General features: G+C 50.1%; 1 protein-coding gene across 8 annotated transcripts in view; it reads right to left on the minus strand.

Annotated features, from left to right (window-relative positions):
• Positions 1-426: 426 nt before the first annotated feature.
• The window catches only part of DYSF (dysferlin), a 69200-nt gene continuing 41707 nt past the window's right edge, over positions 427-27919 (minus strand). For all 8 annotated transcript variants that reach the window (XM_041464603.1, XM_041464599.1, XM_041464602.1 and 5 more), the window contains 15 exons: positions 26035-26133; positions 25340-25468; positions 24477-24632; positions 23219-23310; positions 21661-21831; positions 20663-20805; positions 18060-18199; positions 17173-17261; positions 16860-16955; positions 14989-15130; positions 7159-7258; positions 6720-6898; positions 5807-5916; positions 4835-4982; positions 427-3546 (listed from right to left, as the gene is read on the minus strand). In XM_041464603.1, the coding sequence (XP_041320537.1) occupies positions 3508-3546; positions 4835-4982; positions 5807-5916; positions 6720-6898; positions 7159-7258; positions 14989-15130; positions 16860-16955; positions 17173-17261; positions 18060-18199; positions 20663-20805; positions 21661-21831; positions 23219-23310; positions 24477-24632; positions 25340-25468; positions 26035-26133 (1833 nt within the window). In that variant the 3' untranslated portion in view covers positions 427-3507. The remainder of the gene's footprint in view (positions 3547-4834; positions 4983-5806; positions 5917-6719; positions 6899-7158; positions 7259-14988; positions 15131-16859; positions 16956-17172; positions 17262-18059; positions 18200-20662; positions 20806-21660; positions 21832-23218; positions 23311-24476; positions 24633-25339; positions 25469-26034; positions 26134-27919) is intronic.

The following is a 27919-nucleotide window of genomic DNA, read 5'->3' on the forward strand; positions in this document are numbered from 1 at the left end:
GTAAAACCGGGCACTGCCTGGAAAATTGTTCTTATTGGGGAGCAAAATCCATCCAGCTTATTCCTGGGATTTTTTGGGATAGATGCAGGAGATTTAGGGAATTCAGCCCCGGTGTGGGATGGAAGTTTTCTAGCTCCTCCAGCTCCCAGAGGGAATGGGAACAGAACAGGGATGTTGTCTCCAGATGGCTCCAAAGGCATCCCCACACTTTGGAATTCCAGGTTGGAATTACTCCCGGCATCAGGCCGAGGAAATCCGCGATCAGGGAAGCACTTGAGCAGAGGAACTTTTGGCAATTAACTTCCATGCATGGGCAGGAAATCCATTCCCTGGATTTTTCCCTTCTATGCAGCCCCGATTTTCCCATTCCCACTCCCAAGAGGAGCCCCAATTCCTTCCCCACAATCAAAACACTGGGAACGGGAATGTTTCTGAGCATTTCTTTGGGAATCACAGTGCTTTGGGCATTATTGCAGATAAGGCAGGCACGGGTGATCCAGAACAAATTCCAGCCAATTCCCCGCATAACTGGAAGCCACAGGGAATTCTTTCCACAGAGCACACCTGGATTTGGAGGAGACACAACCAGACCTGGAACTGGATGTCACTGTTCAGGGGAAAAAAATGGGATGGACTTGGTTTTTCCAGATGCTCCAAGCTGAATTTACCCACCGGAATCCCACAGGATCCTCTTGGCATGAAACCTGGACTGGGAGCACGGATTTCCTTCTGGAAATCCGTTTTTATGGAACTGGATGCCCTCGGTCCTTCTCTCCCATTGCTGCTGACCCAGGCTTGCCAGAGGAATTCTGGGAATAAAATAGGATTTCCCACTGGAAGTGTTCTTGACTGAATCCCAAACTTTCAAGCCCATCCCACTCCAGGCATTCCACAATCCCAGGTGGCTCCAATCCTTATCCAAGCTGGCCTTGGATGTTCCAAAGGAAACCCATGCATGGATTTTGATTCCTTGTCTTTCTGGGATAGACGGCAGTGTTCCTGATGGGATGCGCACCCCACGTTCCACATCTGGCATTCCAACATGGATCACACATCCATTTGGGGCTCTTGGCTCCAAGATTTTTGGGTTGGGATCATGGGGAATTACACCAGGATGGGAAATCCCAGAATCCCCACAAATCAAAGGGATATTGGACCTGAATTCCCACTGTGGATTCCAGGAGACCACTCGGAGAATTCCACTCAGGGAATTCCAGACTCCCTCTGATACAGTTGGATCGTGGTGGGAAAGGAGCAGGGACCAACATTCCCATAAAACCCAAATTCCCAATCCCAGCAAGGGCCAAACAGAAGCAACTTTTGTCCTTGGCTCCTCAGATCCTTTGGGATAATAAAACCTCTGGAAAATTGGAGCGAATCCTGGTGGTTTGATGGTGGCTATAAACAGGGATGGGGGTGGGAATGGCATTGGGAGGCTTTTAGGGAAAAACCGAAGGAAAATGAAGCATTTAACGATGGAAAATGAAACCTCCGCCCTGGGATGTGCAAATCCGGAGCCGATTGCTCCGCTCCAACTTTTGGGAAGGGGCCATGGATCAGCCAAAGCTCAGCAGCAGGGATGGGGTTATAAATCCCTATAAATCCCTATAAATCCCAAAGCTGTGCGTTTTCCATGTGGAAAACACGGAAAAGGAGCTGCCCTGTGCATTCTGGGAGATGTTCCAATGAGAATCCTGGGATTTGATCCCCCATGGATTACATCCCCATCCAACAAAGCAATTGGGCTGTTATCCTGATTTTTTAAGCACAGGCTTAAAATCCCGGCCAGAGCGGGGCAGGAGCTGCCATCAGCGGTTTTTCACAGGAAACTGATCCCTCAGGATCACTTTTCCCAGCTCCTCGCTCGTTTGCAGCAGACACAGCTCCAAAGAAAACATGGAATCAAGGATAAATCTCATCCTGCTGAAGGGAGGACAGTGAGATCCCGAATCAGCAAAGGTGCCGGAGCAGCCGGATATTAATGGGATTCTTCTGGTGGGAGAATGGGAGAAGATTCCTTGCAGGATCAGAATTTGAGGATTAACATCCTCCCAACACTGGAAAACCCTGAGAATCATGGAATTATGGAACCATCCATAATTAGGTGAGAAAGACCTCTGAGCTCAGGCCCAACCCTGCCAAGGTCACAAATCCCCAGGTGCCACATCCCACAGGATCATCCCGCTCCAGGGACAAGAGGAGGGAACAGCAAAAGCGGGAATGTCCCAGCATTCCCATCAGATCCACGGGAGGCTGAGCAGGTTGTGGATCATGGATTTGTTTGGAAAACAAATCCCACCCCGGGACAGGTTTTTAGCTCCATTAATGCCTGGCAGCGGTGAGTATGGGTTGGGATGTTTTCCATAGGAATCTTTGGGAATACAAGGGAAAATGGCTGATTTCAAAGGAATATCAGTGAGGCTCAGCCTGGAGAAAAGGAGGATCAGGAGGGACCTTATATCTCTGCACAATTCCCTGAAGATTTGGAGTCAGGTGGGAGTTGGGATCTGATCCCAGGGAAAAACAGGAAAAGAGGGAACGGCCTCAGGTTGTCTCAGGAGAGGCTCCAGTTGGACATCAGCAGGAATTTCCTCATGGAAAGGGTGGTGAGGCCTTGGAAGTGCCCATGGAGCTTTGGAGTCCCCATCCCTGGAGGTTTCCAAGGAATTCCCGGATGTGGCACTCAGTGGGGATTGGGCACAGTTTGGAGCGGATGATCCCAAAGGTCTTTTCCAACCTCAGGGATTCTGGGATTCTGCAAATACTGACACTAAAAAGACCAAGAATTCCCAAAAAAAGTGGCTGGGAGACAGCGGAAGAGGATGAAATCAAAGCCCAGCTGCTCCTGGGATTCCTCTCCCAGCTGGAATGGGAGACCTGTGGGATTGTGGAGCAGCTCCAAGGGAAAACCAGCTCCAGAATTCCATGATGGAATGCAAAGGCCTCAAAATCCAAGAGAAACTGGGATTTTGTGCAGCACCAACTCCAAATACCAGGTTTTGCACCACAGCCTTTCCCATTCCCATGATTTCAGCTTTGGGAATGCAACGTGTCATCCCAGGGATTCTGGTTTTCCAACACATTTTCCATAGGTTTACAATACATAAATGGGACAACGCAGGGAAAAGGGAAACTGAGGCTGGATCAGAGAGCGAAAAGTGCTTGGAATCTGTGGGATTTGCACTGGCCAGCAAATCCCAAATCCTGCCCTGAGGATCCTCTGTACATTCCCAACTTCTGAACAGAAAGGTCCTTTCCCTGCTCCCTCCTCAGATTTTCACTGGAATTTGGGATTTACCAACCAGAGCAGCAGGAAAACTCAAACAAAACACAGAAGGCTGGAAAACCAGGAATATTTTGGTGGAGGCTTCGGTTAGGTGACACTTCCCGGGTGGAATTCCAAAGGGAAGTGGAGTCTTTGGCAGCAGCTGGAGGCCTGGATGAGTTTTTTCCTTCTCCATTTCCAAAATTCCTTCCCAAAATTCCCAGGCAGGCACGGGAGCAGCTTCAGTTGAAAGGTTTCACCAGTTTCATAGCAGCGTAGTTCTGGAAGAATGGAAAAACATGGGAATCACGGGGAAAATAAGGGAATTCTTGGAAAAATGAGGGAATCCTTGGAAGAATAAGGGAACGATTGGAAGAATGAGGGAATCACTGGAAAAAATGAAGGAATTATGAGAAAAATAAGGGAATCATTGGAAGAATTTAACAAGAACCAGGAGTCATTCCTGGATTTTGGTTTCTCTTCCCAAAATTTTTAAGAGAAATTCCCACCTCTTCAAACCCTTGTAATAAATTTGGCCCCTCCCTCCAGCACCATCCCAGTGTCCAACTGATGGGAAGCATTCCCAGTTTTCTTTGATTTTCCTCTCCTCTGGATCCTGCTGCTCCTTCCCATCCTCTGGGATTCCCACAAATCTCATGGATTCACCACCTAACCCCTGGCCCTTTATCCCTACAGCTCCTTTTCCCATGATCCCACAAAATTTGGGACATCACCCGTTCTGCCCCTTGGGAAAGGGGTCCTGGAGCATTCCCAAAGCTGTGCCAGGAATTTTCTGGAATGCAGAGCTTTCCAGCAGGGAGAGGCTCCTCCAGCCCTGCCCCATCCTCATTTATTCCAAGGACAAATCCAGCTGGCAGCTCCATGGAATTTTGCCAAAGGCAACCAGGGCAGGCAAAGCTATCCCAGATTTTTTCCCTCTGCATCCCAGAAAATCTTGGGGTCTTGCCACACTAGTGCCAGGAATTGGTGTTGCTGAGGACATGCCAGGAATTACCTTCCCATGTTTTTTTGGGATCTCCACCATTCCTGATATCATGGAATTGTTGAGGTTGCAAAAGAACCCCAACCTTTGTTCATCATTATCCATGTCCTCAAATGCCACATCCAGATGTTCTTGGAATAATTGCATGGATGGGAACTCCACCACTGCTCCAGGACTGGACAGTGCTTTCCATGAGGGATTTTCTTTAATATCCAACCTAAAATTCCCTTGGGACAACCTAAGGCTGTTCGCTCGGAGCAGATCCCAAATCCCACCTGGCTCCAAACTTTCAGGGAATTGTGGAGAGCCAGAAGGTCCCCCTGATCCCGCTTTTCTCTGGAATTAGTCCCTTTCCCTCAGCTTTTCCTGGTGCTCCAGCCCCTTCCCAACTCCATTCCCATGCCTGGACACGCTCCAACCCCTCCAGATTTTTCCCATGAGGATCCCAAACCCAAAAAAGTCCCTTTTTAACCCATTGTGTTCCTCGGCACAGGACTTTCCATCCCCCTGAATCCAGCACCCCTCAGACCTCGGCCAATCCCTGTCCTCTCCCAGCCGCTCCGTACCGGGAAGGCGTAGACGAAGATTCCCAGGAAAAGCAGCAGGATGAAGAGGAGGATGGCCAGGATCAGCACCCACTTGTAGCGGCGCCACAGGATGAACTTCAGGGTCTTGTACGGGGACGTGAACCACAGGAAGGAGGTCTCGGGACGCCTGGAGCCAAGGGAAGGGGAGGTCACCTTGGAATTTCATCCTCCTGGATCCCCAATCCCACCCGCCTTGGTGGTCCCAGACCAGCTTTGAAATCCCTCTGGATTCATGGTCCAGACCAACCTCCCAATCCCACTGGATTGGTGATCCAGGCCAGTTTCCCAATCCCCCTGGAATTTGTCAGCTCCTCATCCCTCTGGGGATGTCCCATCAATTTCCACCTTGGTGATCCAGACCAGACTCCCACTCCCAATGGATTCAAGGTCCAGAGCAGCTTCCCAATCCCACTGCTCTCAGGTCTTCCATCTTTCTGCATACATCCCATGAATGTTCTTGGTGGTCCAGACCAGTCTCCCAATCCCACTGGAATGTGTCAGCTCCTGCATCCCTCCAAGGATGTCCCACCAACATTCTCCTTAGTGATCCAGACCAATCTCCCAGTCCCAATGGATTCATGGTCCAGATCTCACTGGACTGGTGATCCAGACCAGCCTCCCAATCCCTTGGATTCAAGGTCCAGACCAGACTCCAAATCCCCCCGGACTGTCTCAGCTCTTCCATCTTTCTGGACACATCCCACCAATGTCCTCCTTGGTGGTCCAGACTGACCTCCCAATCCCACTGGACTGGTGCTCCAGACCAGCTTCCCAATTCCACAGAACTTGCTCTCCAGACCTCCATCCCACTCCCCACCAGTTCAGAGTGGATCCTAGCCAGGTGCAAACTCAGTTCAGCCCAGTTCCCTGCAGCTGGAAACACAGAATTCCCACTTGGTCCTTAAGAATTACATGCCCTGGTGGCTGCTTTTCCATTTGGGATGTTCTTACTTGGGATCCTCCAGCCTGGGGTTCATGTTTGGCTCATCCCGTCCCATCCCGGCTGGACGCTCCTCGTGCTCCTGTTCTGCCACAATTTCCAAAGTCATCTCCAGTTTGCCCTGGATGGGTTAAACAAAAACTTACTTATTATCCCCAAAAACAGGGGGGAAGGTGAGGAATGAACATGGGATGGAAAATAGGGATTAGGGAAAGAAAATATGCTTTGAACAGAACCAAACCACTCCAAACAATGACCATGGGGATCCCAGGATTCCAGAGACCCTTCACCTGTCACAGGAGATATTCCAGGAAATCCCAGATCCCACTTTTACCCAAACTTGGACAACCACAGAATCCCAGGATCACTGAGGCTGGAAAAACCTCTGGGATCAAGTTGTGACCGATCATCACCGAGTGCCACATCCAGTCTTTCCCAATTCCCTGATTCCTTATTTCCTTGGAACCAGCTCAGGGTTTTTTGGTTGAATCACCAAATTCCCTAACTGGATTCCCTCACCTGCATGGAACAGTCACCAAAACCTGGAACAGGAGCCCAGACACCTTTAAATCTATTGCTGGGACAACTGGAATTTTTTTCCTGGTGTTTAGGACACAAGGTTGTTGGGAGTAGTGATACAGAATCAAATTTGGTGGCACATTCCAAAAACCAGGGTGAAAATCCCACAAAACCGATCGTTCCTCTGCACAGTGCCGGAAAACTTCCAGCCAACCACAGATGGTCTGGCTGGACCCACAAAATCTCCAGTTGCAAATGGAATTTCTTGCCCTGGCTTGAACTGAATGAAGATTTCAGGGAATTCCGGAACGGTTTGGATTGGGCAGGAATTTAAAGTCTTAGACACTTCCAGGGATGGGAACTGGAGTGAAAGATCCAAGGAAAAACATGGAGAGGCCACTTTACCGCCAGGATCTTCTGCTGGTTCTGCTCGGCCACACAGGGCCACCAGCCCTTGACGGTTTTCTGCTCAAAGAGAGACACGGAGCGGCTGGAGGACAGGGAATCATCCACAAGATCCAAGGAACACTTTTCCGCTGTCTTGGCAGGTTTGGGCATCCTGTTGAGATCCATCTGGATGGATCCTGCAGGGAAGAACATTCCAAGTGAGACATCTAAGTAGGAAAATCCTTAAAACACGGAATGTTTCCTGATCCCATGGAGTCTGAGCCACCCCAACCATCCCAATCCAAACTCCCAATTTCCACTCTCCCAGGTGGCTCCAAGCCCCATCCATCCTGGCCTCGGACACTTCCAGGGATGGGACTTCCACAGCTTCCCCAGACAACCTGTGCTGGTGATGTTTTCCCTTTTTTTGGGATGGACCCCAAAATTCCCAACTTACCCAAATAGTCATCGAAGGAGAACTTGTCGTTGTCCCAGATCTGGAGGATCAGCTGGGGTGGGATCTTGTTTTCCGTCTTGTCCAAGCTCCAGAAGTGTTCCTAAAATCCCACCGGGAAAGAAACCACAGGAAAATTAAAGATCCATCAGGAGAATTGGGCAGAGCCTGGCTCTGGAAATCCTGGAATTCCTGGGGTGTCCTGCTGTGGATCTGCAGGGTCTGGCTCTGGAAAACTCATGGAAAAGGATAATCAGTGGAAAACCCAAGATGCTTCTGGAAGGTGTTGGCAACAATTTATGCCTTAATTTAATGATTTAAATTAATGTAATTAATTTTATTTAAATAATTTAATTTAACTTATTACACTTTAAGAAACAGCTGCATGGGATCCTAAACAGGATCCTCAAGAAGGACAGAAATTCCCACAATTCCAATGAGGGAGACTCTCCAAGGTGAAGAGAGCAACGAGCGTTGAGTGCCACCGCTGCCAAACTTCATCTTCCTCTTAATTAATGGGAAAATATGGGATTGATGCCTAAATCAGCACTTCCAGCAGGGAATTCCCAAGGATCCCTTCCCTTCCGTATCCACCATGGCTTCGGTCTGCTCCCAGCTCTGTCACAGGCAGTGGGACAACCTGAGACCATCAAGTGCCAGTCCCACCTTCAGGCCACCCAGAGGTCCTGAATTTATTCATGGAACATGGATATGGAAAGGAAGATTCCATGGTATCCTAGGAATTTGGTGATATCACACTGGTTGCTCCAAGCCCCAAAACATCCCTCAAACTGCTCTGGGTTCCTCTGGCACTGCTCACAACAGGGAAGAAAATAATGGAATGCTTTGGGTGGGAAAGGACCTGAAACTCATCCCGTTCCAGCTCAGGGACACCTCCCACTGTCCCAGGTGGATCCAACCCCAGTGTCCCGCCTGGCCTGGGACACTGCCAGGGATCCAGGGGCAGCCACAGCTGCTTTGGGAATTCCAGCCCAGCCCCTGCCCACCCTCCCAGCCAGGAATTCCTTGCCCAGATCCCAGCCCAATCTCCCCTTTGCCAGTGGCAGCCATTCCCTGTGTGCTGTCCCTGCAGGCCTTGTCCCCAGTCCCTCTGCAGCTCTCCTGGAGCCCCTGCAGGCCCTGCCAGGGGCTCTGAGCTCTGCCTGGAGCCTTCCCTTCTCCAGAGGAACATTCCCAAGTTATCCATGAGTTCTGCACCCCTCAGTAAGGAATATCCACTGCCTGGGAAACAGCATCCACATCACCATTTCCATGTGTGAAACCAGGAATTTTTTCCAACAGGGATCTTACACCACTGTTGGGATGCCTGGGAGTTAGGATTAAGAATCCCAGAATCCCTGAGGTTGGAAAAGCCTTTCGGGATCAACGAGTCCAAGCTGTGCCCAATCCCCAACTCAGCATCCAGGAATTCCTTGGACATCTCCAGGGATAGGGACTCCAAATCTCCTTGGATACTTCCTAGGCCTGACCATACTTTCCATTTAAATAATTCCTCTTGATGTCCAAAAAGAAATGTTGAGATAAAGGAGAAAGACAAAATCCCACCCAAAGCCAAGGGATTGTTGGGATTGTTATTCCTGGCTCCAGCAAAGAGCAGAAAAATCCCAAAGGGATTCCTGACACCCCTCCAAGGATGTCCTGGTAGCAATTCCTCCTGGAAGTGTCAGAAATGACGGGATTTAATTAAAATCAGGAAACTCCAGTCTTATTCATCCGTTGCTCCATAAATTCACCCCAAGACTCAGATTCATTATTTCATCCAATATTAAATTATAAAAAAGGAGGAAAAACGTGTCACATTCCACAGGAACACAAATATTCCAGCTGGGAGTCCGTGGGCACTCCAATCCCACTGGATTCATTTTAAGAGATCCCCCTGGATGGTTCTGTTTCAATTTCTCTCTGTTCCCTGACCGGTTTTGGGAAAACGTGCCAGGAATTTTGCATTGGAGCATTTTATGGATGCATTTGAGATATTGGATAAGCCAGGAATCCCAAAGGAAGTCCATGGAAAATTCCCACTCTCCCCTCTGCTGGTTGCAGTGGATTGGGATGGATGTTTATCCAGGGGGATTTTTCCCAGCTTTTCCAGCCGTTCCGAATTAAAACCGCTAAAAAAGGGGAAAACTTGATGTTGATTCTTCCCTTTCTCAGAAACTGGGGAAAGAAGGGATGCACAGGGATCCAGGAGCCATGGATAACAAAGCTGGGATGACCTCAGGAGGGGCTGGAAAATTCCAAGGTGGCAGAAGATCCATGTCCAAGGTGAACACCATCAGCTCCTTTGGATTGTCCCTTCCGGGAGAAATCCAGGTGCCCACCTAAGTTTGGCTTGGAAAAGGGGGAAATATATGGAATTCTGGACTGGTTTGGGCTGGAAGAGACCCTCAAGACCACCTCATTTCCTGGCTGGAATATTTCCTGGAAAGGAAACTTCCACGAGCTCCATGTCCTCCAGGTGCCTCTTCTTCCCAGTGAATTCCTGGCCCAGAGGTTCATCCCATCATTCCCACATTCCATGGATATGTCCATGCTCCAGGCGCATCCCACAGTCCCTTCTGGGCTGATGCAACTTCCCAAGGATTCATTGGAATTTCTCTTTGCCCCATCCCATCCACGAGGAGCCAAACTTGAGAAAAACCTCACAGTTGGGATCATCTCCCACCTATCCCAGCTGGATCCATATCCCTCAGGATAATGGAGCTGAAGGAAAGATTGGATGGGAACTTGGGAAGGCTGTGAGGGTGGGGAGGAGCTGGGATGGAATTCCCAGAGAAGCTGTGGTTGTCCCATTCCTAGTAGTGTCCAAGGCCAGGTCGGACAGAGCTTGGAGCCACCTGGGATAGTGGGAAGTGTCCCTGGATGGGCTTTAAGGTCCTTCCCATTCCAAACCATTCCACGATTCCATGGAACTGCTGGCACACCCAGCAGACTCTGGGATTCCACCTTCCCTCCTTCCCACTGCAATGCCCAAGGAAAAAGGGAACAAAACCTTGCCTCTGCACCCTCTGCATCCCAATCCCTCAGAACAACATCCCGGCATTCCAGGAACAACTCAGGTGGGGCTCGACCCTTTTCAGGCAGGAATTCAATGCTCCCTTGCTCCAAATTCCCTTTTTTTTTTTTTTTAATGGAAAAACACCATAAAATATCACTTAGCCGGAGACAAAACCTCCCTGCTCTGAGCTCTGTCCAGCTGGGGACACCCAGAGCTCCTCTGGAAAGGCAGGAAAAGGAACAGGGAGTTGGGAAGGGGAATTTGATGCCGAGCAAAGTTTATGGGTCCCTTTCAAGGCAGCATGAAATTTGCTTCCATGATTAAATGGGGCTCCAAACATTCCCTATAAAAACAACCCGGAGCGCGAAATTTATGTCCTGGCCTTGTCCAAACCACGGGGAAAAAAGGCTGGAATTATTGTTTGGGGGTTTGTTTTCGAAGCAAGGGGAGGCTCAGGGATATTTTATGGATTTTTGTGGATAAAGCAGCGGGGAAAAAATCGGCTCTAATTCCCGGGAAAGCGTTGACAAGGCTGCATTTCTCCTGCATTGTGGATGTGCTCCAGAATACAAAGGAGGAAACCTCATTTTTGGGAAGGAGAGGAAGTCTGCTCCCAAAAAGTAGCATTTCAGGCGCATCCTGCAGGAATTTGGGAGTCCCGGACATGCAGGAGACTCCCCTTGGATGTCACAGAATCCCTGAGGTTAAAAAATTCCTCCAAGATCATCCAGTCCAACTTGGGACCGATCCCCACCCTGGCACTGAGTGCCACATCCAGGAATTCCTTGGACACCTTCAGGGATTGGGATTCCAAACCTCCCTGGGCACTTCCAAGGCCTGAGCACCCTTTCCATGAGGAAATTCCTGCTGATGTCCCCCCTGAGCCTCCCCTGGCCCATCCTGAGGCCATTTCCTCTTATCCTGTTATTCCCTGGGATCAAATCCCAACTCCCACCTGGCTCCAACATTCCAGGAAGTTGTGGAGAGCCAGAAGGTCCCTCTGGATCCTCCTTTTCTCCAGGATGAGCCCCTTTCCCAGCTCCCTCAGGAATTCTCCATTCTCTTCCCTGGACATGCTCCAGCACCTCCATGTCCATAAGAATCCCAGAACCAGACCCTGCACATCCATGGAGATGCCGTTTGCTGTGACATTCCATGCAAACCCTTTCCTGCCCTAAAGAACTTCCCAGATCCCGTTTTGGCAGCCGAACCCAGCTGCTGCTGGAATTGGCACGGGAAGCTGAACATTCCAAAACCAATTCCATGCATTTCCCACACCACGGCACCTCTGGGATGTGGAAGCTGAGCTTTTCCCCGAGTAGATGCCCAGGAAAATGGGATCCACATCCAGGTGACCTCAGATTGTCCTGGTTGTCCCATGACCCATCCAGTAACAGGCTTAAACTGGGAATCCAAACTTTAAACTTCCATTTTAGGCTGGATTTTAGGGAAAATTCCTTAATGGAAAGGGTTTTCCAGCCATGCAGAAGCTGCCCAGGGAAATGATGAAATGTCCATCCCTGGAATGATTTAAAATCCCTCTGGATGTGGAACTTGGGGACACGGCCAGTGGTGGCCTCAGCAGAGCTGGTGGTCTTAGAAGGCTTTTCCATCCTAAATCATTCCATGATTTTCTCATTTTCCATCCCAGAAACAGCTTTCCTGCAGGACTCAAAAACGTGGGAATGTGCTCTTCCCATGCAGCCAACATGGTTTGAATTTTCCAGGAAGAGAAAGATGGCATCAAAAAAAGCGGGAACAAAGACGGAAATTTGAAAGGAATGCTGAGAAAAGCTTTAAAAAAGCATTTCCATGTTTTCAAAAAAAAAAAAAATGGGGATATTTCCCTTCCATGGAAATATTTTGGAAACTTGGACTGGGAGAAATTACCCTCTCAGAAGGAGAAGAAAAATCTTAATAACATTAATCCAGCCAGGAAAGTTATGGAAAACCGTCCTGAAGTGGTCGGAAAGTTAAGAAAGGCAGGAATAAGAGTGGCACCTGCGTTTTCCTGGGTTTTCCCTGGTTTTTCCTGGATTTCCAGGCTCCCAACCACCCCAGGTGTTCACATCAAACCAAAATACCATGGACACCCTGTTATCAAGCACCATCCTTTTTTTTTTAGGAGAGAGTATTTGCAGCCCAAGTTGGGATGACCCATGGAGCCTCCACCTACAGGAATTCCAGCTCTGGAATTCCCAGCATGGGAAGGACCTGGAGCTCTCAGAGCAAATCCAGAGGAGGCACCAGGATGATCAGAGGGTTGGAGCACCTCTGCCATGGGAAAGGCTGGGAGAGCTGGGATTGCTTTGGGGCTTGGATCCACCTGGGATAGTGGGAGGAGTCCCTGGATGGAACTCCATAAGCTTTCAGCTCCCTTCCCACCCAAATTGTTGCATAATTCCATGATTCCTAATCCACCTGGCCACGCTCCTGGGAGCTCCAGCATGGAGCAAACAAAGGAGAACCACTGGAAAACTCTTTCCCTCCCGGCCCGGTTGGGCACAGGTGGTTTTGAGCAGCTCCCAATTCCCCACAGTCACTCCCAACCTTTGATTGAAATTCCATCTTCCAGCGCCTGCCTTTCCAGCCGGGATTTTTACGGCCACAGGAACCAAGCCGGAGTTCAAACAGCACATGGCGAGATCAAAAAATTCCCGGGGCCGGAATGCTCCACCCGGCTTTTCCTTCATTATTCCGGCCTTTACAGAGAGCTTTTACAAGGTGTTTATTTTCGGATCCAGCATTGGAAGCCATGTGGTGGGAAAAGATTCCAGATCGGCACAGCGGGATGGATTTGCTTAAAGGGGTTTGTGGAGGGGGTCTTGGCTTTTTCTAAGGAGGATAATTGGATGTAGTACACCCTGTACTTGGGATTTGTGGGATATGAAGCGTGAAATGGGCCTGGCTGGGATTCTGTCAATCACTGGAACTGCCCGGGAAGGACTTTGGAAGCTGGGAATTGTCTAGGATGGGGGGATTTGCTCGCCGTCTTCCTGGCCGAGACACTGGTTCCATGGAAAATAAGATGGGATGGGGATCTCGGTGGGTGTCAGGGATCTCGGGGGTTTTGGTGATCACAGCAGGTTTCAGGAATACTGGGGGTTTTGCAGATCCCAGGGGGGTTTTGGGAATCCCAGTGGGTTTCAGGGATGGTCCCACTGCAAGCAGGAGTCTTTGGGCCCCTCATATTCCATGAATACCGAGGCTCAGCAAAAACAGGGAGCAGGGATCATGGGATCGTTGAGGTTGGAAAATCCTCCAGGATCATCGAGCCCAACCTGGGACCGATGCCCACCCTGGCACTCAGTGCCACATCCAGGAATTCCTTGGACACCTCCAGGGATGGGCACTCCAAACCTCTCTGGGCACTTCCAAGGCCCAACCATCCTTTCCATGAGGAAATTCCTGCTGGTGTCCCAAAAACTCAAGGAATGAAGGCTCAGGATGAGGTGGATGAAGGACTTTGAGCCTCCAGGGAGGTGCCATGGGAAGCCGGGATTTTCCCTGGTGTCCACAGACCGCAAAGAGCCAAAAATCACAGAATCATGGAATGGTTTGGGTTGGAAGGGACCTCAAAGATGATCCAGTTCTATCCCCTGACACGGATAAGGAATCTTCCATTGGATTATTCCTCTTAATCCTTTCATTCCTTTTAATCTCCAGGTGAAGGAAATTCAAATTAATTTATGTTCTCTATTGTTTGGTGCCCATGCCCACCCTGGCACTCAGTGCCACATCCAGGAATTCCTTGGACACCTCCAGGGATGGGCACTCCAAACCTCTCTGGGCACTTCCAAGGCCCTACCACCCTTTCCATGAGGACATTCCTGCTGGTGTCCCAAAAACTCAAGGGATGAAGGCTCAGGATGAGGTGGATGAAGGACTTTGAGCCTCCAGGGAGGTGCCATGGGAAGCCGGGATTTTCCCTGGTGTCCACAGACCGCAAAGAGCCAAAAATCACAGAATCATGGAATGGTTTGGGTTGGAAGGGACCTCAAAGATGATCCAGTTCTATCCCCTGACACGGATAAGGAATCTTCCATTGGATTATTCCTCTTAATCCTTTCATTCCTTTTAATCTCCAGGTGAAGGAAATTCAAATTAATTTATGTTCTCTATTGTTTGGTGCCCAGTTTTCCCTAATTCCCATCATTTCCATCATTAAATTTTCCCCTGCGTCATTCCATGCACTCATTCCAACGTCACTCCTGTGTCCTTCCATCCATGCAATTCCCATTAACTGATCCAAGGAACACCAGGAGCAGCTGGAGGAACGAGGGGATCAAAATCCCATCCAAAAATCTTCATCCACTTCAACTCCCAATCCAATCATCTCCCTAATCCAAAGCTTTTCTTCCAGTGGCACATCCCAACCTATGTTCCCACCAGAAATTTGGAGGCAGCTCCTTCCTTTCCCCATTTTTAGCCTTTTTGGGAAGTTTTTGCAAGGCACAACACCCATTATTCCATGCTGGAAAATAGAGGTTCCCACCAAACCATCCCCAAGGAATCACCATCTCCAGCTTTGGAATATCCCTGTTGTCCAAGAGCATTTGGACACTTGCTCCAATAGTTTTCCTGCTCCAGCCCAGATGAATCTTTCCCAGAGGGATCAGTCTCTCCAAAAAAACACCTCTAATTCCGACCCCATTTTGCTTCCAATTTGGATTTTTTAACAAAATTCCCAAATTTTTGCTGTCAACACCACGGAAAGGCCAAGCTTTGCACGGCTCTGCTTGGGAAGATCTGAAATTCCCTTTTCACCCCAGAATTCCCAGGAGGATGCAGGAATTCCATCCAGGACCACTCACCTTCTTGGCCACATGGCACATCTGCTCTGCTGGGAGATAATCGAAGGGAAAGACGAATCTCCAGTTGAAATTCCCTTCTCCTCCCATGGATCTGTAGTGGACATCCGTCTTCTGCTTGTTCTCCTCGTGTCCCACCAGCCACCTGCCAGGGACAAACAGAGCCCATGGAAAATCGGGATCGTGGCAAGGATTTGAGATCTCGCTCTATGTCACAACATCCGTGAGTGGGAAATGGAATATTCCAGATCCCAGTGGCTGCTGGGGGTGGGGAAAACCTGGAGATGGGAGAGGGAAGGCTGGGAGATGAATCAGTGCTAGAGCTAGCAACTCCAGAACTGTGGAATCAGGGAATGGTTTGGGATGGGTTTTAAGGATCATCCCATCCCACCCCATCCACGGGCAGGAACACCTCCCACTGTCTCAGGTGCTCCAAGCCTTGGGAATCCCTTTCCACTGCTTGACAGCTTTTCTATGAATAATTTTTCCCTAATACCCAATCTAGGATAGGCAGGTTCCAGCCCCCATTCCAGAGGCAGCAATGGATGGAAGGAATGTTCCCCATGGGATTCCCAATCCATAGGCAGATCCTCAGGCACAAAAAGGATCATTTCACCCATTCCCAATTGGGTTTTTCAGGATGACTTTCCTTTGGGCTGGAAGATGTGGAAGCTGAGCAAGGTTTTACTCATTCCCAGCCTTGCAGGATCCTCTTGGATGCTAAAAGATTGGGAAAGGGATCTCAACAACCCCTGGAGGCTCCCACTTTTCCAGCAGCTCAACTTTTTAGGAGCCCCAAAAGACACAGAACAGCTCAACCAGAGCTGATAACAACGGACTTGATGGGAATACCAGGAAAGCCACACGGCATTCTGGATTTACAGGGGGAAAATCGGGATTGTAAACCAGAGATTTACAGTCTGTTCCCAAATCCCGCCTCTTCCTGCCCATAAATCCCAAAAAGGCACAAAAAAAGGAACTCCCTTGGCTGGGATTGCACTGTTAGACACAAGATAAATCCTAAATGGGGATGGGATGGGATGGGATGGGATGGGAAGGGAAGGGAAGGGAAGGGAAGGGAAGGGAAGGGAAGGGAAGGGCTGTTTCCAGGAATGAAGGGAATTCCAAAGAAAGCAGCCATGCAAACAATCCCATCTGTGAGCATGGAAAAAGTCAGGGAGAGGAGCTGGGAATGAGCAGACAATGAGCTCTTCTCCCCATGGCCAGGCTGCTCCTACATCTTATCCCACTGTGGGAACATCCAAGGAGAAATACTGCCATGGGATCATCCCAGAGGTCTGAAGAAAAAGGTTGTGACCTCAGCAGAGACATGTTTTCCAAAAACCTGGATCCAGAGATGGAGAGGTGTGGATCTATGGTTGGAAAGTTGTGGATCCATGGCTGGAGAGAGGCGGATCCACAGTTGGAGAGGTGGTTATCCAGGATTGGAGAGGTGTGGATCCATGATTGGAAAGGTGTGGATCCACAGTTGGAGAGGTGTGGATCCATGGATGGAGAGGTGTGGATCCATGGCCGGAGAGGTGTGGAGCCACAGTTGGAGAGATGGGAATCCATAGTTGAAAAGGGGTGGATCCATAGTCAAACAGGTATGGATCCATGATTGGAGAGGTGTGGATCCATAGTTGGAAAGGGGTGGATCCACAGCTGGAGAGGTATGGATCCATACTTGAAGATGTGAATCCACAGCTGGAAATTCAGGGATCCATGACTGGAGAGCCATGATAGTTCCTCCATCCCAGCAGAATCCAAGTCTATCCCAGCAATTCCAACCCAAGGACCACCTTAACTCCTTCCCTGCTGCTCCAGAACCTCCAGCCTCCGGAATCTGGGAGGCTCCGGAGCGGGACACTCACCCTTTGACGTAGATGTCGCTCATCTTCTCCCCGGTGATGCTGAGGTCGTCCAGGATCACGTCCTTGGTGTTCCAGATGATGCAGCGCAGGTAGAACCTGGAAAATCCCGGGAATAAAACCATGAGAAAGTGGAAAACTCATCCACCTGGAAGTCTGGTTGTCCCACTGACTGATTTCCCTATGGGAGCCATTTCCCTGGAGATGATTCTACACCCGTCCCTCATTCAGGTGGGTGAATCCATCCCCACCCAAGGCTTCCAAGCATTCCCAACTCCTTTCCCAAGGAAAAGATGAGGAAGAAATGGGAAGTTACCTCTTGGCTTTACGTGGAGTGACATTGAAAGGGGGGCCAGGATGTCCCAGGGATTTGGGAAACAGATCCACCCACATCTGGAGTTTTCCCTGCATGGAAAAACAGAGCCCTGAAACCTTGAGAAATTCCAGACTGGAACACCTGAACCTCCCCAGGGAGATCTGGGACCCTTGGGTGGGAAGGGAGGATTCCTCCATGGAAAAGTGGCATTAAAGGTTATTTTTAAATTATTTAAGAGATAGTTGGGAACATGTTGATGGATGTAAATCCTGAGGAGAATCTGAGAGAGCTGGGAAAGGGGCTCAGCCTGGAAAAAAACAGGGATCAGGGGCAAAACCTTCTGGCTCTCCACAACTTCTTGGAATGTTGGAGCCAGGTGCGATCTGGAATCTGATCCCAGAGAAAAACAGGATAAGAGGGAATGGTCTCAGGCTGGGCCAGGGGAGGCTCAGGGTGGACATCAGCAGGAATTTCCTCATGGAAAGGGTGCTCAGGCCTTGGAAGTGCCCAGAGAGGTTTGGAATCCCCATCTCTAGAGGTGTCCAAGGAATTCCTGGATGTGGCACTGAGTGCCAAGGTGGGCATCGGGCACAGCTTGGGCTCGATGACCTTGGAGGAATTTTTTAACCTCAGTGATCCCAGGATTCTGGGATTCTGGGAGAAGAATCCTGAGTAGGACTTTTAGACCAAAAATGAAAATTAAATTAAATTAAACTAAATAAAATGAAATTAAAAATGGGGGCATATGCTGAAGGGAACAACCACCTCCCCTCCCTGGGAACATCCCATATCCCAGGCAGGCATTCCCAGCAGGATTCTCCCCCTGAATACGTCTGGATCAGGAGATGTCACTGCTGGGCTCATCCCGGACACGTTCCAGGACCCACCTGCTCGATGTCCGGCTGGAGGGGGCTGTAAAGGCGCCGGGTCTCCACGTGCTCCGGAACCAATCCCTGCTTCCGGAGGGCGGCCAGGGCGAGCCGCTCCTCCACCGGCCCCAGGTGCGGATTCGGGGGTTTTCCGTCTTCTGCCACCAGGAAGAGAGCAGAGTCAATCCCACAGGGATGGATTATAGCCAGGAACAGCTGGAGCAGCACAGCCTCCATTACCAAATCCATCACTACAAACCCTGCTGGGCACAGGGATACCATTCCCAGTGGGAAAATCCATGGAAACCCTTGTGCAACCACCCCACTAATCACAGCCAGGGAAACATGGCAAGGATCCAGTTGGATCCCGTGGAAAGGAGAATCTAATGAATCCAGCTCTCCTAAAGTCCCGGAAATCAGGATTCCCATCAATCCTCTGCCAATGTTCCCATTCCCAACAGTTCATCCCAGAGTTTAAAGCCATCCAGGATCTTCAGCTGGGCAGACGGAATGAGATCCCAATGGGATCCCATTTCTTCCCTGTGGGATTTGGGGTGAAAGACAGGAATGGGAGGAGGAGGAAGCACATGGAAACACCATCAGCACAGCCTGGGGGTTGTTCCAAGTTCCTACTCCGGTCCAAGTCCCTGCTCCAATCCCACCAGGATATTTGTGGTCCTCCATCCAAGGAAGACCTGGAGTTATCTCCTCCACCTGACCTACTCCACACCAACCCCTGATCCTGCCACAGATGGGCCAAGATTCCTCAATAATGGACATTCCTGCCTTCTCTTCCTGATCAGGATCCATCCATCCATCCATCCATCCATCCATCCATCCATCCCAGCACAGCCAATGGCCAACTCCTGCCTCCCCATCCCATTCCTGGGATGGGGCATGATGCCCTGTCCTTGGATATCAGGGAAATGGTGAAGTCCCCACCCCTGGAGGTGTCCAAGGAACAACCGGACATGACACTTGGACAAGGTTGGATTTGATCTTGGAGGCCTTTTCCAATCTGAATTCTGAGATTCCAGGATCTTAAAGGTCTTTTCCAACCTAAAAGATTCCCTGATTCACTGACTCTGACCCAAACAATCCTAAAATCCCAGGACGGGGTTGGTGGACTTCACCCCACTCTGGTCGTGCACCTTCCAGGACACTTGAAAGACAACAAGCTCCATAAATATTCTTCCATAAATATTCCATAAATATCATTCCAACTCCACCAAATCCCGGTGAGATACCCCAGCTCCTTCCTTGCCATGGACACACTTAACTCCAGCCACCTGGGCTAATTCCCAACCATTTCCCAAACCCTGGAATTCCGGTGTGTGCACACACGTGTGGCTTTATGCGCTGAGAAAAGATCGAGCCCCTCTCGGAAAACAACAAAATCTGGGAGTTATGGAATAACGGGCTGGGGGGAGGGGCTTGTAAAATCCCAGCTCTCGTGTTTAACAGCTCCAGTTTATTCCCAGTCCGGCTCCGGAGCTGACAGCTGGATTCCAGATCTGCTCCGGGTCAAGCCTCGGGCTTTGTTCTGCTGTTTGAACTCGCTGCCGTTACAGCTGGAGAAGGTGACAGCAGGCACTGCCACGGAGGGGACACATTTTAACACCTCCCCAGCTCTCCCATGGAAAACTTTTCCATGAGGATTCCTTGCTGGCCTTCTCCTCAGGGGAAAACCTGAATTCCTGAAGGGATTTGTGCTTTGTTTTCCAAGAGGGCAGAGAGGGATCAGCCCTGGGTTGTGCCTTGTTTTGTGTCTCTGGCGACACCCCTGGTGTGGTGGCCTTAACAAATCAAATCAAAGTTTAGGTGGGATATTGGGAATTCTTGGCCCCGAGGGTGGGGAGGCCCTGGAAGAGAATTCTCAGAGAAGCTGTGGCTGCGCTTGGATCCCTGCAAGTATCCAAGGACAGGTGGATCCACCTGGGATAGTGGGAAGTGTCCCTGCCCATGGAGAGGGTGGAATGAGATAATCTTTATGGTCCCAACCTAAACCATTCCACGATTCCAAAGTGCAGCTCCTGGGCCAGGCCCGGTGGGATTTCACCTCCTCATGGGACTAAAACCCTATTTTTGTGTCTTAAAGCAGCGTTTTCCCAAAAAACCTCTCCTGCCTCTGGAATGTTGGGTCCGAGGGAGGTGCCATGGGCAAACAAAAAATGCCTCCCCAAAAGTCTGGGACTTTTCTCCTCTTTGTAGAACTGAGTTTGTTCCCTGATTCCCCCAAATCCTGAAAGAATTCCCAGGTCTGTGTGTGGGATATTGTCTCCCTCTAGTGACCATTCCCAAAATGAGATTCCAATGGAAGAGATGCTCTTCTGGCTCTGGCAGCACTTGGATTATCAGGTTGGAGTTTCTCACTCCTAATCCAGGGGTGTTGGGTTTGGTCCAACTCAAGGCCAACGCTCCTGGATTGAAGGTCCGGGTTCAATCCCAGGATTTGGGGCACAGCCAAGCTTGGGAATGGTTCAGAGCCAACGTGGCCAGAGAGGAGGAGGATGGGGGCAATGCCATCACTCAAACCTGGTGATGTCTCCATGACATCCAGCTCCATCCCTTTCTCTGGAGCAAGGAAATTCTGCAATCCCAAATCATCCCTGACATCTTACCCAGCTCGGAGAGGATGTATTCCTGATCCCGGAAGATGATCCGGTCGGATTTGTAGGTGGGAGCTTTGTAGTTGTGCTGCAGGGAGAAGAGGTGGAGCAGCTGGGAAGGGCGGAGTTGGTCTCGCCACTGGTTGGGGCCGGAGCTGAAACCAAACAGAATCATGGAATCATGGATGGGTTGGGATGGAAAGACATAAAAATTCATCCAGTGCCATGGGCTGGGATATCTCCCACTATTCCAGGGTGCTCCAAGCCCCAGTATCCAACCTGGCCTGGGACACTCCGAGGGATCCAGGGGCAGTCACAGCTGCTCTGGGAATTCCAGCCCAATCCCAGCCAGGAATTCCTTGCCAAGATCCCAGCCCAATCTCCCCTTTGCCAGTGGGAGCCATTCCCTGTGTGCTGTCCCTGCAGGCCTTGTCCCCAGTCCCTCTGCAGCTCTCCTGGAGCCCCTCCAGGCCCTGCCAGGGGCTCAAAGTTCATCCTAGATCCTTCTCTTCTCCAGACTAGACATTCCCAGCTCTCCCAGAGCAGAGCGGCTCCAGAATCCTGGAATGGGCTGGGTTGGAAAGGACCATAAAACCCATCTCATTCCACCCCATCCATGTTCAGGGACACCTCCCACTGTCCCAGGTGGATCCAAGCCCCAATGTCCAACCTGGCCTTGGGCACTGCCAGGGATCCAGGGGCAGCCACAGCAAATCTAGGAATTCCAGCCCAGACCCTGCCCACCCTCCCAGCCAGGAATTCCTTCCCAAGATCCCACCCAAATCTCCTATTCCTGGGATGGGACAGCCACAGCCTTTCTGGGGGTGTCCTCAGCACGAGGTCACCAGGAGCTACCAGGCATGGAACGGGATCTCCCTGGAGGAGAACCAGGATTCTGAGAAGCACAGCTTCAGTCAGGTCCCCCAGGACAACCCTGCTGCGATCCCATGGCCACCTCAGCATCCCAATCCCAGGATTCCTGGACATCCCAAGCCCACAGAGGAACGCACACGCAGTAGGTCTGGGGGAGGCCACAGCGAGCGCCGTATTTGGACAGGAAGCGATTCTCCAGGTCGATGACGGTCTCGCCGATCTTCTCATCCTTGGACAGCAGGTCGTAGTCGTAGAGGGTGACCTTGAGGTCCTTCTCCAGGGGCAGGGTGCAGCTCAGCTCAAACATCCTGGAAACGGGCAGAGGGAAATGCTTGGGAAAAGAGGATCATGCTGCTGGAATTCCATGGGATGCACGCCCCATCCCACCCCACCGATGACGGGATGGATCAGAGCCCCTGAGCTTCCGTGTCACTTTGATCCAGCAAGGCCAGGGCTGTGTTGTGCTGGCTCCGTTTATCAAGGAATCGTGGAATCATGGAATGGTTTGGATCAGGAGACCCCTCAATGACCTTCTCATTCCACACCTTCCACTATCCCAGGTGGATCCAAGCCCCAGTGTCCAACCTGGCCTTGGACCCTTCCAGGGGTCCAGGGACACCCACAGCAAATCTGGGAATTTCAGCCCAGTCCCTCCCCACCCTCCCAGCCAGGAATTCCTTCCCAAAATCCCATTTAAATGCATCTCTCTCTCCCTCTTGCTTTGTTGGGAAGCTGTCCCGGCATTGGTGGCCTGGACTGGTGGGAGCAGCCTTGGAAAATCAGATGGATTTTACAGGAAGCAGGATTTGATCCCCGTTTGTGCCCCGAGTCCTGGATTTTGGCAGCCTGGAGCTCATCCCAAGGGGCAGCCCCGATCTCTGGGACAGGGCCCAGGGAATGGCTGGAGCTGTGCCAGGCAAGGTTTAGGTTGGATATTGGGAAAAGATTCCTCATCCAAAGGGTGCTGGGGCACTGGAACAGCTCCCCAGGGAATGGCCACATTCCCAAGGCTGCCAGAGCTCCAGGAGCGTTTGGACAATGTTCCCATGATAGGGTGGGATTGTCCTGGGAAGGAGTCGGATCGATGATCCTTATGGGTCTTGTCCAACCCAGGCTATTCCATGATTCTCTGATTTTCTGGGAGAACAAAGCCCCGTGGAGTTGAGCTTCCCTCAGTTTCCCTGCTTCTTTTCCAGCCTTGCCAAACAGCTTTTCCCAGAATAAACCATTACCCTTGGAATTTTATCCCATTTCTGAGGGAAACAACTCAATTATCCATGGATACTCCTTTTCCAGAACATGTGGAGGTGCCCCATTCCTGCCCATTCCTCACGTTTTTCCTTCAGATGCTGGATCAAAATTCCTGGATGAAGAGAAATTCCCCAAACTCTTTCTCGACAATGGGATGATCCAGATTCCTCTGCTATGGAATTCCAGCTTCCCAATCCTCAGCTCTGAAATCCCATCGATTGACGAATGAGAGACAAGGGAATCATGGAATAGATTGGGATGGGAAAAACCTTAAAATCCATCCCATTCCCAGTCCCTGACACAGGCAGGGAACACTTCCCACTACCCCAGGTTGCTCCAACCTGGAACTGGGTGTTGGAATGGGAAGTTCCGGTTGGCCCAGCACAATTCCCTCAATAGGACACCCAAAAAATTCCATGGATCCCAAATGGAATCCATACTTACTTCCCAAAGACAGGCTCCAGAGTGCAGGGAAGGTAATTTTCCTGGTCATTTATGGATTTCTTTCCCACGGAAATCTTTACGTAGGGATCACACTGGAGGTGGGCACAGAAGGAAACACAAAAATCCCATGGGATTCCAGTCCCACCCTTTTCTGTAGGTTGTTCCAAAATCCCATCCCTCTCCCAAATAAAATTATTCTGGGAATTCAGGATCAATTTGGAAACAGGGGGATTTAATTCAAGTTGGATTTTTTGCCAGGAGAAGGAAAAAAATGCAAGGGAAAGATCCAATTCCACCTAAAAGATTTTACCTGGATCTACAGGGATCCACCATCCCAGCCACACCCAAGAATTCCCTGGAAAAAACACCCAGACCAAGTTTTCTCATCACTTCTCCCAGATTTCCCTTTTCCTGCTGATTTGTTTTTTAAGGAATGGATGGGAAACAGCACTCAGGGAATGGAATAAACACCCAGGTATTCCTTGGGCTGGGATGAGCCTCCATAAAATTCCCATCCCAGAGGAAATTTGGGATCAAATTTTGGTTGTTTTGGGGTTTTAAATGGAAAAATTACTCATGGGGGATTTCTTAGGAATTAACACTTCCAAATCAATTTTTAAAAAACGGGAAAATTCAAAAGTGGTTGGAATTTCTGCATCTATTTTTCCATATATTCCATACGTATTTCCTATTTTTCATATATTTTTCATATATTTTACCATGTATTTTCATACCTATTCATTATTTTCCACAAATTTTCCATGTGTATTTACTATTTTCCCATCTATCTTTCCTAGATATTTCCTCATATATTTCACACAGTATTACTTAAAATTTTCCCTCTTTTCCAGTGGAACCAAGACAATTGAAGAGGATTTTTCCCTTCCCTGAGTTTTGCGGCATTTTAGATCTACACAATTCCCATTTTCCCAGAATTTTGCTTCCAGAGCAGCAACCCTTTGCAAGAAGGAATTTTGAGAAAAATGGGATTTTATTCTCTTCAGTACCAAAACAAAAAAAAACAACCACAAAATAGAGCCAAGCCCAAAACTCATGGAAATAATCCTGAAAAATCCCAGTGGACAAAGGAAGAGCTGCCTCCCAGACTTCCCAGATATTCTAAGGGGGGCAGAAAACAGGAAAAAATCCTAAATTTTAGGGCAAATTTGTAAATTTTGACCCAATTTTGACCAATAAGGGCTGAGCTGTTCCAAGAATCCACTACAGGAGCCACCCCAGAGCTTTCCCACCAGGATACCTTCCCATTGGAATCCTTGGGCTGGAGGTCAAAGGCCCGGATAATGTAAACCCGGACCAGACATTCCTGGAGTCCCCTGGCCGGGAGCTGCTGGAATTGCCGGGGAGGCACCGGAACACGCGGATCATCGGGAAGAGGGTAAATCCTGAAGGAACCCTGGGAAGGACACGGGGGAATTCAGGGAAAAACACGTGGAGATGGGAGCAGGCTTGGAATGACTGGAATGAATCGTGGAATTATGGAATGGTTTGGGTGGAAAGGGAGCTGAAAGCTCATCCCACACCTTCCCTGATCCCGATGAATCCAAGTCAATGCCAACCTGGCCTTGGGCACTGCCAGGGATGCAGGGGCAGCCACAGCAAATCTGGGAATTCCAGCCCAGCCCCTGCCCACCCTCCCAGCCAGGAATTCCTTGCCAAGATCCCAGCCCAATCTCCCCTTTGCCAGTGGGAGCCATTCCCTGTGTCCTGTCCCTGCAGGCCTTGTCCCCAGTCCCTCTGCAGCTCTCCTGGAGCCCCTCCAGGGACTCTGAGCATTCCCTGGATTTTTGCCTTCTCCAGGGGAACATTCCCAGCTCTCCAGCCTGGCTCTAGAGCAGAGGGGCTCCACAATCCTGGAATGGGTTGGGTTGGAAAGACCTTAAATCCCATCCCATTCCCATCCTTTCCATAGGCAGGGACACCTCCCACTGTCCCAGGTGGCTCCAAGCCCCTTCCAAGCAGCCTTGGCCACTTCCATGGATGAGGATTCCACAACTCCCACAATTCCCGGACTCACTGAATGATTTGGGCTGAAAAGGACTTTAATAATCCCACAATTCCCACCCCTAGGGACACAATCCATGGGGAGAGGGCCCATCCCACCTTGAATTCCCCCACCACAGAGGGGTCATCGCTGGAATCCTGGGATCTCCCCCGGAACAGTTTGAAGGTGTGGCAGAAGTCGGAGAGATGCTCAAATTCCTCAACATTTTCCAGCTCCGTCTCGTAGACCTGAGGAGGAAAAGATGGATCATGGAAAAAAATTCCAACCAAATTCCTCAATCCTGGGAAAATTCAACGCATGAGGAGAAATTTCTGGGAATTTACACCCTTATTTCTCTCTGGAGCAGTGAGAAGAGGAGAAATTGGGAATCCCACAATAAATTCCAGCCCATCCCAACGACCCAGACAAAGCCAAGGTCTCCTGGTGGGTTTTTCATGGATAGAGATCTTCCAGCTGGGAATATTTTCCTTAAAACCAAGGAAAATCTTCCCTATTTCAGAGTTTGCATTAAATTTAGCATTTCTTGTGCCTAAACCTCACTCCTTCCTGAGGAATCCCTGATTTTCCTCATTCCCAAACCCTTCCAGGGTGGCAGTTCCCCACCCCCTCCACCACTTCCCACGGGAAAATTTCCAGAAGTTTCCCAAAAGGCTTTTCCAAAGGAAACAGATTTTTCCACATGTGGGGAAAATGTTTTGGATTTTTTGAACCCAGATGGAAAACAAGCCAAAAATCCCAAGGAAACTGTGGACAGTGGAATTCCAAGCATCCACACCTGGCAGAAGTCACTCACCTTCAAGGTGTCAAATCCCTTTTCCAAGTAATATCCACATTTTTCCCTCTCTCCTGTGGAAGCATAAAACTTGCTCCACCAGTCGATGAATTCCTCCTCCTGCAACCAGAGGTCCCAAAGTTACTCATTTTCCACAAAAAAAAAAAAAAAAAAAAAAAAAAAATCCCCAGAAAACAGCAGCAGCTCCCAGATTTGGGAAGTGAACACTGCATCAACCCCATCCCTGATTTCCAGTTTTTTTAGGATGCTCCCAGCCCAAATCCGGGTGTTACATCCACCGTGGATATTCCCAATAGGATTATTCCTCATGGGAAGATGAGCTAGAGCTCCAAGAATATTCCAAGAATTTGAGCATTTTTAGGGAAATTTTTGCCACTTGGAGGGTGGTTTTCCCAGGATTACCATACAGGGAATGAACCCATTTAACTCCAGTGTTAACAGCTTGAAATTCCCCAATTTTAGGCTTTCCCTGGAAATTTTTGGGATTTGGGAGACAGGGATTAACTTCCTGGTTGTATCTCAGCACCTCCCAACCTCCCCATCCCAACAGAACCTGCGGAAAAATTAATAAATCCATATAATTCCCATCTTTCCATTAAAATCCAATGGTGCTCAGATCTCCGGAATGACACAACCCAATTCCTGGCTGGGAGGGTGGGCAGGGGCTGGGCTGGAATTCCCAGATTTGTTGTGGCTGCCCCAGAATCCCTGGCAGTGCCCAAGGCCAGGTTGGACATTGGGGCTTGGATTCATCAGGGATAGTGGGAGGTGTCCCTGCCCATGGAATGGGATGGGCTTTCAGATCCTGTCCAAGCCAAACCATTCCATGATCCTACAAACCCTGGCTGTGGAAATCCTGGAGTTTTCTCTGGGAATACTTTCCCCCCCGCCCCCCCCCCCCCCCCACCCAGTGGCAGTGCCATGGGCTGGCTCCCAGCTGGGAATATCAAAACCATCAGGAACATTCCGGGGTGGGGGGGGCAGCGCTGGGATGGGAACCATTCCCAGGAGGAGCCATCCAACACCCAGAGCTCTTCCAAGGAGCAGTAACCGGAGAAGCCGTGAAATGTGGGCTTGGATTTGGAAGGAGCAAACACAGCAAACAACCAATTATCCCAAATAGTTTACAGACATGGATTGGCTGGAATTGGCTCCACTCGGCTCCGTTAACGTGTGCTGGGATGGGGGATTTGGAAAGTAGCGTGAGCTGGAGTAACGGCGGAGTAACGGTGGAGTAACCGCGCTGTAGGGCTCCTCAGCAGGGAACGCAAGAGGTGTCTGAGAGTCCCTCCTGAGTTCCTCTCCTCCAGGAGGTGCCCAGGAATCATGGAATGATGGAATGGGAATGGACATAAAAGCTCATCCCATTCCATGGCAGGGACACCTCCCAGGTGGATCCAAGCCCCAATGTCCAGCCTGGCCTTGGGCACTGCCAGGGATCCAGGGGCAGCCACAGCTGCTCTGGGAATTCCAGCCCAGCCCCTGCCCACCCTCCCAGCCAGGAATTCCTTGCCAAGATCCCAGCCCAATCTGCCCTTTGCCAGTGGGAGCCATTCCCTGTGTGCTGTCCCTGCAGGCCTTGTCCCCAGTCCCTCTGCAGCTCTCCTGGAGCCCCTCCAGGCCCTGCCAGGGGCTCTGAGCTCTGCCTGGAGCCTTCCCTTCTCCAGGGAACATTCCCAGCTCTCCACAGCAGATGGGCTCCAGAATCATGGAATGGTTTGGGTTGGAAGTGACCTTAAATCCCATCCCATTCCCACCCCATCCATGTTCAGGGACACCTCCCACTGTCCCAGGTGGCTCCAAGCCCCAATCCAAGCTCCAAGTCCAACCTGGCCTTGGACACTTCCAGGGATCCAGGGGCAGCCACAGCTTCTCAGGGAATTCC

Source organism: Pyrgilauda ruficollis, unplaced genomic scaffold (genome assembly GCF_017590135.1).
Source record: "Pyrgilauda ruficollis isolate IOZ18807 unplaced genomic scaffold, ASM1759013v1 scaffold181, whole genome shotgun sequence".
In the NCBI taxonomy this organism is placed as follows: Eukaryota; Metazoa; Chordata; class Aves; order Passeriformes; family Passeridae; genus Pyrgilauda; species Pyrgilauda ruficollis.